Source organism: Triticum aestivum, chromosome 2A, assembly GCF_018294505.1.
Source record: "Triticum aestivum cultivar Chinese Spring chromosome 2A, IWGSC CS RefSeq v2.1, whole genome shotgun sequence".
NCBI lineage: Eukaryota > Viridiplantae > Streptophyta > Magnoliopsida > Poales > Poaceae > Triticum > Triticum aestivum.
Window position 1 is genome coordinate 488852762 of NC_057797.1, and position 12686 is coordinate 488865447.

The following is a 12686-nucleotide window of genomic DNA, read 5'->3' on the forward strand; positions in this document are numbered from 1 at the left end:
AAAAAGATATATGATAATTATGGAACTCCGAGATTGCTTGGTAGTAACTAATAAGTGAACAAGGTCACAAAGCAAATATCTAAAAGAGTTAAATATACTACACGTGCCCTAACTTATCCGACGCGGTCAGTTTGGAGTCTAAATTTGAAAAATACACAAAAGTGGTGTCGTAACTTGTCTAGACGTTCAAATACGATGCATGTGGACGTATGCCGCCGTATCAAGGGCCCGTGTGGCATGCGAGCTTGCCGTCGGGCCACATGTCAGTGGGTGTGGGCGCGTTGTGAGCTGTGTGTGTAGTTTTTTTTATAGAAATACCCCTGGACTTTAGCTAATTCTCGGGAAAATATCATTACGGGCATTGGACCGCATGCTATTTTTTTACGGCAACGCGCCTGTACTTTAATTAATTCTCATAAAAATATAAACACAAGTTTTTTTTTAGAATTGTTTTTTTTAGAATTGCCACTGACCTCCTAGTTGCCTAACAAACAAGCGGACCAAGATGCCACACTTTCATTTACATTTAACTGCCAGCTAACTTATATGCACGGTTCCACATATCTGCCTAACAAACAAACGGACCAAGAGGCCACACTTTCATTTACATTTAACTGCCAGCTAGCAATTTATATGCACGATTCCACATATCGCTTTGCACATGTTTTCTACAGTTGTTTTTTGAAGTACTACTTCGTTTTTTTTTTCAAGTGAAGTTTCCATTTAATTTTCATGATACATAAATCTTCCCATATGAAAAATAAAATAATTATCAATATGCAATTATTGTTTATTTTATATCTTTATTCTACTTTCATTATTGTGTGCCTTGAAGAGATAAACATGAAATTTTCCTAAAAATTATGTGGACATAAAAAGTTGAACGTATACTAAAAATTATTGTGTAAATTTATGCATCTTCATTGAGGACCATAAGCACGAAGAATTATTGTGTATCTCCATTCTATTTTTAAAATGCACAATTATTTAAAATTGACATTATTGTATTTAAAATCTGTTCAACATGTATTAAATATTATTGTGTGACAATAATAAATTCTAGAAATGTACTAACATGTTAAGCGTGTTCCGAGAAATTTAAGCGCATTCATAATTTTCAAAAAACACGGTGAGCATTTTCTAAAATAATATGAAAATGAAAAATGAACATGAACGTGAACGCGTATTTCAAAAAATGCTCACCGTGTTTTTAATATACGTTCAAATTTTTAATTCCACATCAATTTTAGAAAAACTTCATGTTTATCTCTTCAAAGTACACAATAATGGAAATAGAATAGACATAAAGTAAACAAAATTCCATATTGATAATTATTTTATTTTTTCATATGGAAAAGTTTATGTATCATGAAAACTAAACATAAACTTCAGTCGAAGAAAAACAAGATAGTAACTTGAAAATAAATAAAAAGAAAATTACTCTAGTAAAAGCAGAGCGATACGTGCAATCATCTATATAAACCGCTTGCTGATAATTTAGTGCAAACTAGACCGTGGCTGCCTGGTTCGCTCGATTGTTAGGCGATGAGGATGTCCCGTGTTCGAATTCCCTACACGCTGGCTTATTGGTATTTTTTGTGAGTATTAATTAAAATCAAGGGGTATTTTTCTTGCAAGAATTAATTAAAATCATGGGGCATTCATGTAAAAAAACACATAGCTCACATCGCGTCTCCGGCGCCTGCAACCACTAACATGTGACTCAGCGACAGGCTGGCATGCCACGCGGGCACTCAATACGGCGGCATACGTCCAGAGGCACCGTATTTGAACGCCTAGACAAGTTACGACACCATTTTTGTGTATTTTTCAAGTTTAGGCACCAAACTGACTACGCCGGACAAGTTAGGACACCTGTAGTGTATTTAACTCTATCTAAAAGCACATATGATTCATATCTATGCCACACACTAGGACTTACTGTATCATCACACTTCTACCATCATAATGTGATGGTCGTCACATTTCAGTTACGAAAATTTATGCACACAAGTATGTTGAGATTTTTATTCTTCTTTACCATTGTATGGCGTTCCACACTTGCTTGCAATTGCAACAAAAAACAATGTCAGATCTAAAAAAATGCATACCACATGATAATTCCTTCTCGTAAAGGTAAACTAGAAAATGGCTCAATGGTGACACCATAGGTTCTATGCGTCACTCTAGTGCATACTATTATCTTCACTCCATCTTTCTCTAACTTTTCATATCCTTGATTACATAATTTGACAACTCTCATGCTATCGCCTTATGAAAGCGCAAAAGTGAAACTAAATTCATCTATGGTCATATTAAAAACACTATAAGATCACAATCCCGTAATCTCCATGGAAAAACAACGATAATCACACGATAATTCCCCCTAAAACTAAAAAAACACGAATGATGAAATCCTATATCTAAGTGGCACATTTGTTCACCTTCTCTTCATCTCAATTTATTCAATATGACATAATCCAACAACTCAGTATGATATGGCCTTTCAATTGTATACACGTCAAGAAAGTATAATCCTAAAGTTAAGGTCTCTCACATCACAAATAGTCATAGAGCAAACATTGCAAAGCCACTCAAATGAAGACCCACAGTAGAATCACAATTCTACCATCACAGTGTAATGGGTATCGCGTTTCAGTTAGTAAAGTTTAAGCACAAAATAATGTTAAGATTTTATTCTTCCTTGGTATTATATGGCATTTCATACTTGCTTGCAATTGCAATGGAAAATGCTATCATGTATCCGGCAATGCACACCGTATGATAATTTAATTCATGCCACATGATAGTTCTTTCTCATAAAGGTAAACTAGAATCATATATGCTTCCTAGAAAAATAGAAAATGACTCAACCGTTACACCACAGTTTCTATGTGTCACTCTAGTGATGCCGTTATCTTCACACCATCTTTCTCTACCTTTTATATCCCTGACTGCAAAATTTGACAACCTTTTTCTTTGCGAGAACAAAATCCAACAACCATGCGTTATTCACGTGGAAAAGTGAATTTGGATTTATTTCAGGCCATTGCAAAAACACTGTAAGATCACAAAGTCATAACAAACACTCGGAAGAAAAACAACAACAAAGGTCACAAAAACAATTAAGTAAAATGATGAAAGCACCCTGTCTTAATTTTTTTAAGATAGTATAATCTGACAATTTATATGCTCTATATGCTCAAACCTTTCAGTTGTATGCGCATTCTGAAAGTAAACCAAATCTAAATTCTCTCACCCTCAATAACTATCGTCGCAGAAACACTATAGCGCCACTCAAATAAAGACCCACATGATATTTATCTTAACTTTGATCCTTTAGAGCATCTCCAGCCGCGTCCTCAAGAGACTTTCCCCAAGCGTTTTCTTAGCGTTGGCAGGCGAAAATCGGCCCAGTCACGTTCCCATGAGTTCGTTTTTTGTCGGGTTGGACCGAAATAACAGTCGGCACACCCGAGCCGAACCCGGCGCGCTGGGGGCGCCTGGGGGCGTCGGCACAAGCGAAAAGGGGCGTGGGGCCGCTCTGTCGGCGAGAGGAGGGCCTTTTCCCGCCGTTTCTTCCCGCTTTCCCCCCGGCTTCCTTCTCATTCTCTCCATTCCTCCCGCCAATCTCCCTCCTCCTCCCCTCGTCGGACGCCATGTCACCGAAGAAATACGTGATCCCCGCGCCGCGACGGCTGCGACCGTCGCCGCTGCCCAGCCGAAGTAGTGGAAGCCGAGGGCGTCGCCGTCCAAGCCACCGGGCATATCCAACGCCGTCTGGAGGGCGGAAGTCCAGCGTTGGGAGGCTGTCACCACCGACCGGCGGAACAGGGCCAACGCCAAGAAGGCCAGGGACAACGCGGCGCTCGCGGCTGCGGCCGAACAAGCCGAGGCGGCTCACGTGGGGATGATGAATCCTCCCAGGGGCCACGCCCAGAACGCGCCCTGAAGCTAGCAAAGCGCCGGTTCTCCGGCCGGCTTCTCGTCGTCGCCGCAACCCTAGGGATGCACGCGGTTGTCGGGCTACGCCGACGGGGACGCGCACGGTGGGTTCAACCCCAACATCACCTTCCCCCATGGTCACCCGGCCCAGCACGCCCTCGCCCGTCTTCGCCGGCGTGCAGTACCCTCCATACGACTACTCACCACCGGCCTACGCGTCGTCCCCGACGCCCCCTCTCTGTCGTGGCGCGCTGCCCTTCTCACAAGCTTCCGCATCGCACCTTGGCGACACTGATGCGACCGAGGCCGACATGGACGACATCATCACGGCAGGCTCGGCCGCCGCCGCCGCGTCCCCCGGGTTCACTACCCAGGACGAGATGATTGGCCTCGATGGCGACATGGACAGCGAGCTCGAGTACGACGAGGAGGAGCCGGACGAGCAGGAGGACGAGAACGAGGAGCCGGCGCCGATTCCGGCGAAGAGACGCAAGAAGAAGGGGCGGTCAGGACCGGTGAGCCACGCATCAAGTGGTTGTCTAAGGAGCAGGAATGTCTCGCCAAAGCGTGGAAAGTCGTCTGCCTCGACCCGATCATCGGCAGGAACCAGAGCATCGACACGTATTGGAAGCGCATCAATGCCGAGTTCGACAAGCGCAAACTCGTTGACCCCGACTTCAAAGGCGTCTTCATGCAGCGCGGGTCGAAGGCAATGGCGAACCGTTGGGGGCTCATCCAGTCGGCGTGCAACAAATGGCATGGGATCGTCGAGAAGATCGCAGCTCGCCCGGAGAGCGGCGCCAGCGTTGAGGATCAGGTATGGCACGCCGGTGTCCCACTTCTTCTCGCCATGAGCCCCCGCCAACTGTTTGTTGCTCGGCGTAGCTGCTGTACATGTTCACCATGTATCGCCAGGACAGTTGGGGGCTCATCCAAGCCCGAGCCATGATGCCTCCACGATGCCCAGCAGCACAGAAGCCCGCCGACGCCGCCCATCACCGAAGCAGGCCCGACACCGCCAAGCCCGCGCACGCCAACTCCGCTGACGCCGGAGGCCGACCCCGCCGTGTGAAGCGTTGCACGCGCGTCCTTTCTTTTTTGTATGTCGAACTTTTCATACAATCGCCGACCTGATGATTGCCGAACTGGGCCGATGTGATCGACGGGCTTGTGGCATCTTTTGTGAGCGGGAATGTCCATGTTGAATTTGCCACGGTTTGGGAGGCGTCGCCTCGGGACGTGGCTGTGAGCTAGGTCGTCCCCAGTGGTCAATCTAGCGCCGGTTCGTCCCCAGGCCGTTCTTTTTCGGCGTCCTAGGGAGCCGAACGGGACTGGAGATGCTCTTATGGGAAAGAGGCAACCAAGATAGATCACACGGAAAAGGAAAAAAAAAGTGAAAATGACAGTGAGGTCCTAACCTCCCATAGACCATGGTTACCCGTTTCTTACCAACCCCAGTCCCGAGGGCCGCCTGTTAAGACGCAGCGGCGCAAAACGGCAGCAGCCAAAGGCAAGGCCGAAACCGCGTCGGCTCACGGAGTCCACCACCAGTCTCCTCCCCTCCTCCTCCTCCTACCCCCGCCTCCAAGGCCCCTCCGCCCGCCCGCCGACCTGGTCCGCTGGTCCGGGGTGCTCTGTCCGGCACGAATCCAGCGGCGCTTGTTGCGGAATGCGGGGAGTTCATTGGTGAGCCGCTATGGGTTGCTTCCCGTGCTTCGATTCGGGCTCCGACGGGGAGCTGCTCTACCCCAAGCAGGGCGGCGGAGGCGGCGGAAATGGCACGGGCGGACGGACTGTGTCCGCGGCATCGTCCTCCGGCGTCGGCGCCCGCGAGGAGAGACCCATGGTCCCGCCGCGCGTCGAGAAGCTCCCCGCAGGTGCGTGCGTCTCTCCGATCGGCCTTCTGGTCGATTGATGGGAGTAGGATCGGATCCGTTGATGGTTTGATGCTCTCTGTTAATCTCTTCTCCCCTTTTCCTCCACCGGCACGGCGGCACCACGGGCCGGAGTGGAGGGGAAGAGACGCTCGGCTTCAGGACTTGTAGATTCGTGTAAGATAGTAATCGTTTCGTTAGAGCAGCCTGGCCTTGCGCGGAATAATAGCTCAGATCTGGATCTTGTGGCGATCTTTTCGTCGACTTTGCGTGACCGTGGGGGCTGAGCTGTGGAAGAAGTGCCTCATGAGGGTTTGATGCTCTTTGTTGGTCTTTTCTCGCTGGACTCTAGAATCTAATGGCTGGTGACGGTGGACAAGGTGATCCTGGTGAATGGGATTGAGGGAAAAGACGGGAATAAAGTGTGGTTAGTAATCCCCTAAGATATTTCTGATAGTGGGTACAAATATCTTACCTACTAGGCTGGTTTCCGCGATTTATCGTATGACAACTCATTCAATTAGGAGTAGAATGCTTATTTGGGTTGGTGCCTTCATCGTGATTGTATCTTCATCTGCATGACGATGTGAATATGTGCAGGGGCTGAGAAGGCAAGGGCAAAAGGCAATGCCGGAATGAAGGAGCTTTCAGATCTCAGGGATGCCAATGGCAATGTCCTCTCTGCGCAGACATTCACCTTCCGCCAGCTTACAGCTGCCACGAGGAACTTCAGGGAGGAATGCTTCATTGGGGAGGGAGGGTTCGGACGTGTTTACAAGGGCCGTCTTGATGGAGGCCAGGTAACTTGTTTTGTTGGCAAAGCTAGGTCTTAATTTTTGTTTCCGTCTTTCTTGTTTCTTGATGTTAGAGTAGTACCGAGGTTACTTGGTTGTATCAAAGGTGCCATTGATTCGTCTAGGACATCCAAGAAAACCAGTGTTTGCACATGATCAGTGGATGCCCACATGCAAGAAAAGTTCATGTTCACTTATAGGCATGGCAGATTCAATTTCTGCCGGCCTTGGCTGCTCGACTGTCCGTAGGCCCTTTGTTAATTGAGCAAGATGAAGCACATGAAACAATTAATGCTTGCCATCTGAATGAAGTATTTTATGTCCTAAAGCATGAGACGGGGCCTAACACATGCAAAGCTGAAATGTTTGAAGCACCTGTTGCAGGTTGTTGCTATAAAGCAGCTCAATAGGGATGGAAACCAAGGAAACAAAGAATTTCTGGTGGAGGTCCTCATGCTCAGTTTGCTGCATCATCAAAACCTTGTTAATTTGGTTGGTTATTGCGCTGATGGAGAGCAACGCCTTCTGGTGTATGAGTATATGCCCCTTGGATCATTGGAAGACCATCTCCATGGTAAGACTGTTTGTTGCTTTCTATATTGGCGTTGTGCAGACTGCAGAGCAATGCCTTTTGAGCCTCCATTCATGTTTTTGTGCGGCTACTGTGCACATATGTGATACTGGTTGTTTCTCACATGTTTGGTTCAGTACAGGTTGTCAATCTGCTATTCTGTCTGCCCCCATCTGTCCATGATTGTTTTATTGTTGCTCCATGTGCATGATTCTTTTCTTGATTGTGAGACATTTTGCTCTGCCAAGTCCTTTTGTCCATGCAGCGGTACATAACATGCACAGTATCCAGTAGGTTTCTCTGATTGACCTTGCTGGCTCCATCTTTATCTGTTACCTAATTATAGTTGGGTGAACATCCTGTATTTGTATGTATGTTTGTTAGCATGGTGGTATAACTTAATCTACTACTTACTTGGTCATGTCAACCGCTTGAGACATGGCTGCTGCATATTTTATATTCTGGGAAATATATGAAGAGTGCAAATTAGGTAATTTGACTCTATTAGTGATCTGTGGTGAGTGTGGTCAAATATTGGATGTCTTCCATGTGTATGTGGTTTAATATCGATGATACATTCATACGGTCATACCCCGTGTGTACTTTTAGTGCAAGATATAATTTATTTTCGTAAGGCAGGAAAGAAGTTGATATTCAAATACTGAACTTCATTTAGGTTCATTTTGCTACCAAGCTCACCGAAGTGAATAAAGCAATCACTGTGACGGTAGAATTGCTAGATGTGCCGGTTAATTTGATTATTTAAACAAGGGGTCATGTAAATTATTGTCTTGAAGAATGTAGTTGGGGACCAGAGAATAGACCAGCTACTAGCTAAGTCAGATGTGCCAATAATTGGAACCTAGCATGAAAACATATTGCTGACATAACAGTAAGTAACCCTGTTCCAGATGACTCGGTTTTTCTGGGCTGTGCTGTTGTCAATGTTGTGCACAGAAAGTACATTACTGAACTATATCAGTTGAGCTCAGATCTAGCTATGCAACTGTGCAGTAGGAACATTTTCTTTTGAACCATGTGGATGTCTTCCCGATTCGTATCTTCATGGGCCAATGTTTTTCTTTTTGTGGTATTCATGGGTCAATTTTTGGGATAGGAATGCATAGTCCTTTAATTCGCTAGTGCTGCAAATGCAACTTCGTTACTTCAGAAACTCCATGCAAAAAAAAGAACATCTGTATAACTATTACGTTCAATCTTGCTCCAAGCAACTCTGCGTATTTCGCTTTTGGCTAAATTAACTTCTGTGTAACACTTGATGCAGATCTCCCTCCTGATAAGGAACCGTTGGACTGGAACACTAGGATGAAAATTGCAGCTGGTGCTGCTAAAGGGCTGGAATACCTCCATGACAAGGCACAACCACCAGTTATATATAGAGACTTCAAGTCATCAAATATTCTATTGGGTGATGATTTCCATCCAAAGCTGTCAGACTTTGGTCTCGCTAAATTGGGTCCTGTTGGTGACAAGTCTCATGTCTCTACACGTGTGATGGGAACATACGGCTATTGTGCTCCAGAATATGCTATGACAGGGCAACTTACAGTCAAGTCAGATGTCTATAGCTTTGGAGTGGTGTTGCTTGAGTTGATTACTGGCCGGAAGGCCATTGACAGCACCAGACCTCATGGGGAACAAAACCTCGTGTCGTGGGTATGCTATGTTAAAATTGTTCATAATCAATTGTTGCTATTTCCTACTCATTCTATCAGATTATCTATCCATATATCACTTGTTGATAGTCAGATATCAGTTTCTCTTATATATTTGCTGGGTAACTGGATATTTAATTATGATGGGAAGTTGGGAAATAAATGTGGGGGTATATTTAGAAGCTATTAAGGACCTTTTTTCAAGTAAAAATTAGTATGATAGAAGCATGATTATGACAATGCTTATCCACAATCGCTTATGGATACAAGTAGTAGAAAGTATGTTGGGAGCAGGCCACAGTTTGCAAGTAGCAGTAGAAATATTAGTCCTTTGTGCAATGCTTATGATTTTCCATGTGTCATGGAATTAATTGTGTAGTAATGGCATTCTTTATACATTGCCAGGCACGCCCTCTTTTCAATGACAGGCGGAAGCTCCCAAAGATGGCTGATCCAGGGCTGCAGGGACGATATCCCATGCGTGGGCTCTACCAAGCCCTCGCTGTGGCGTCAATGTGTATTCAGTCAGAGGCTGCTTCGCGACCACTTATCGCTGATGTTGTGACTGCTCTTTCCTACCTGGCGTCCCAAATTTATGATCCTAATGCGATCCATGCCTCGAAAAAGGCAGGTGGCGACCAGCGAAGTAGGGTTTCTGATAGTGGAAGGACGCTCCTGAAGAATGATGAGGCAGGCAGCTCTGGACACAAGTCGGATCGAGATGATTCCCCCAGGGAGCCTCCTCCGGGTATCCTTAATGACAGGGAGAGGATGGTGGCTGAGGCGAGGATGTGGGGTGCGAACCTGCGGGAGAAGACGCGTGCTGCTGCCAATGCACAGGGGAGCCTCGATTCTCCAACTGAAATCGGATAGCGGCAGTCGTCAACCTGTGGCCTTGTGTTTTCTCTCTGTCGACTGTGCTTGCTTTCGATTGGCGGGGAAAGATGAATTGGGTGCTTTCCGGTGGTGTTAGATGTGTACATTTATAGGGGCAAAACAAAAACAAAACAAAACAAGAGGAGAATTGGGTGGCTTTGTACTGGATATGGTCGTACCTGTAAATTCTCGGAAAATTTTGCGACGATGGAGAACAAATCTGAACTCGTGTCTGTTGTCCCTGTTCCTCTTTCTTTGTTTGTATAATTTGCATTGCTTTATGTTTTTTCTTGGTTATTATAGGATTTGCACTGGTTGCGGGCTTGCATCCTGATTCTTCTAGCCTTTGGATCGCTGGATTGGATGGCTCAACAGGTTTCACCAGGTTTTTTGTGCTTGCTAGGTACTAGTAGTGCTCGGTTCCTCTTTAGCTAAAGTGGAGGCCCTTACAATATATAATTTTACTACGGTTTATTTGATCGTTTGTTGATGCGAGGGGCCCTAGCAATCCGTAACTTTCTAGCACGTGTTGTTTTTGTTACTTGACTAGTAAGATGCTCGTGCTACGTTACGGATAACACAAGATTAGATGGATTTAAGTTATAGTCAGAGACCGTATATTGCCACGGAAAATAAAATATGTACGGAGATATTGATCGAAGCAATGCTATGTTGTTGATAGGTACACATGGAGCACGATCCAAAGAACATATATGCTATAGCTTGAGCGCACATGCATAAATGGTTCCATGAGAAATAATTATGAAGTAGAAGTGTTTTACTGAATGCTTTGCCAAATATGCGTAGGAAAAATGAATCAGTATACAACGCCACCATGAAGAGAAGAAATATTCCAGACACAACTCACACAGCTAGTTCCACTTAATTAATTACATAACTTAGGCATCTATCAGGCCATGGAATCATTTGTCAAGCATAGTATACCCTTCGTTTTAGTTGTCTGCTCAAAACATATGTGCCAACAATATGAATCCTGGAGTTTTCGCTTCCTGTTATCTATGTGATCAGGAAGAAGACAATGTGGAACATCTACTCATCCAATGCGTTTACTCAAGACAGGTATGGCACACGGCCTTGTCCAGTGTAAGGATTGCGCCAACACTAGCACCGGTGGCGAATGATAACTTGGAATCGTGGTGGGGTAGCACCCATAAGCTGATTCGCAAGGAGAACCGTAGAGCTTTCGATAGCCTGGTGATTCTGGTGTGTTGGCACCTATGGAAGCAACGAAATGCTCGAGTCTTCCATCCGAAGACTCCGTCTATCTCCGCCTCTGTATTAGTGTCTAGGATTCTTGATTAGCTGCGCATGTGGGAGACAGCGGGAGGGTGGGGAGTTGAAAACATTGTGTGAGGAGTTAATATAGTGTGTGGAGTTGGAGTTGGCCATAGCCTCAGTCGGCTTGTGACTGGTGGCTATGCTTGTAACTCTCTTGTACATTTCTTTCACTCTTCTATAAAGCTAAGGTACGCAATTTGCGTACTCTCGAAAAAAAAGTTTTCGCTTCATCTATCTGGTCACCTAAAAGGACATAAGATCAGACAATCACTACTGCATACATAATTGTCTCTGTTATATTCAGACAAAGGAAAAAGAATGTGCCTATTCAGGATTTGTAGTACATTTAAACAAAGCAAGAAAATGAGCAGCACCGGCAGTATATTTTCACTGAGCAAAGAAACAAGATATACATGAGTGAATAGCAAAAAACCACTACATTACGGGCTAGGGTTACCAAAAACTATCACTTTTCTTAATTTCCTAAAATGCTATCACAATTTTGGTTCGCTGTTCCAAAAAAACCAAATCGCTATGTGATTAAATTTTAAACATTTTTATGACAGCTGGGCCCACCAATAAGAAAATCGTTTCTTTGACCGTTGCCTTCCACGTGGGGCCCATATGTCAGCTTCAACCCTGCTCTTTGGAACCATTTTCCCTCTGCCTCATTTCAGCGAGCAGCTTGTGTGCGTGCAGCTCACCCAGGACAGAAGCGGCCGCCGTCGGGGAGCTATGCGTGCAGCTCTCCTAGGACAGTGATACGTCTCCAACGTATCTATAATTTTTGATTGTTCCATGCTATTAAAGTATCATTCTTGGATGTTTTATACTCATTTACTAGCAACTTTATATTATTTTTTGGACTAACCTATTGACATAGTGCGCAGTGTCAGGTGCTTTTTTTGCTTGATTTTTACTTTGCAGAATATCAATACCAAACAGAGTCCAAATGCCATGAAACTTTTTGGAGAATTTTTTCTGCCCAGAAGACACCCAGGAGGCCCAAGAAGTGCACCAGAGGGGTCCCATGGGGCCCACTAGGCACCAGGGCGCCCCAGGGCCCGCAGGCGCGGCCTGGTGGGTAGTAGAGCCCACAGGCACCCCCCTCCACTGACCTCTGCCTCTATAAATACTCTAAAATCCCAAAAATCCTAGGGGAGTCGAGGAAACATAATTCCAGCCGCCATAAGTTCCAGAACCACGAGATCCAATCTATAGGCCTTTTCCGGCACTGCCGGAGGGGGATACGATCACCGAGGGGTTATTCATCATCACCGTTGCCCCTCTGATGATGCGTGAGTAGTATACCACAAACCTACGGGTCCGTAGGTAGTAGCTAGATGATTTCTTCTCTCTCTTTTTGATCTTCAATACGATGTTCTCCTTGATGTTCTTGGAGATCTATTTGATGTAATTGAAGGAAATATGCCCAGAGGCAATAATAAAGTTGTTATTTTATATTTCCTTACTCATGATAAAGGTTTATTATTCATGCTAGAATTGTATTGATCGGAAACTTAAATACATGCGTGAATACATAAACAAATAACGTGTCCCTAGTGAGCCTCTACTAGACTAGCTCGTTGATCAAAGATGGTTAAAGTTTCCTAACCATAGACATGTGTTGTCATTTGATAACAGGATGAGA

The 12686-nt window shown here is 45.1% G+C and overlaps 1 protein-coding gene across 1 annotated transcript; it reads left to right on the forward strand.

The window, feature by feature from the left end:
• The first annotated feature begins 4256 nt into the window (after positions 1-4256).
• Positions 4257-9969, forward strand: LOC123189074 (probable serine/threonine-protein kinase PBL7). The gene is made up of 7 exons (XM_044601394.1): positions 4257-4460; positions 4496-4762; positions 5702-5822; positions 6420-6619; positions 6998-7187; positions 8470-8861; positions 9266-9969. The coding sequence occupies exons 1-7, from the start codon at positions 4257-4259 to the stop codon at positions 9731-9733; spliced, it is 1842 nt and encodes a 613-aa protein (XP_044457329.1). The 3' UTR covers positions 9734-9969.
• Positions 9970-12686: the final 2717 nt, after the last annotated feature.

Coding starts and splice junctions, on each gene's coding strand:
- LOC123189074 (XM_044601394.1), top strand. CDS start 4,257: ATGGACGACATCATCACGGCAGGCTCGGCCGCCGCCGCCGCGTCCCCC. Junction 4,461..4,495: donor AGAAGGGGCGGTCAGGACCG/GTGAGCCACGCA, acceptor TCTAAGGAGCAG/GAATGTCTCGCCAAAGCGTG. Junction 6,620..6,997: donor GCCGTCTTGATGGAGGCCAG/GTAACTTGTTTT, acceptor CACCTGTTGCAG/GTTGTTGCTATAAAGCAGCT.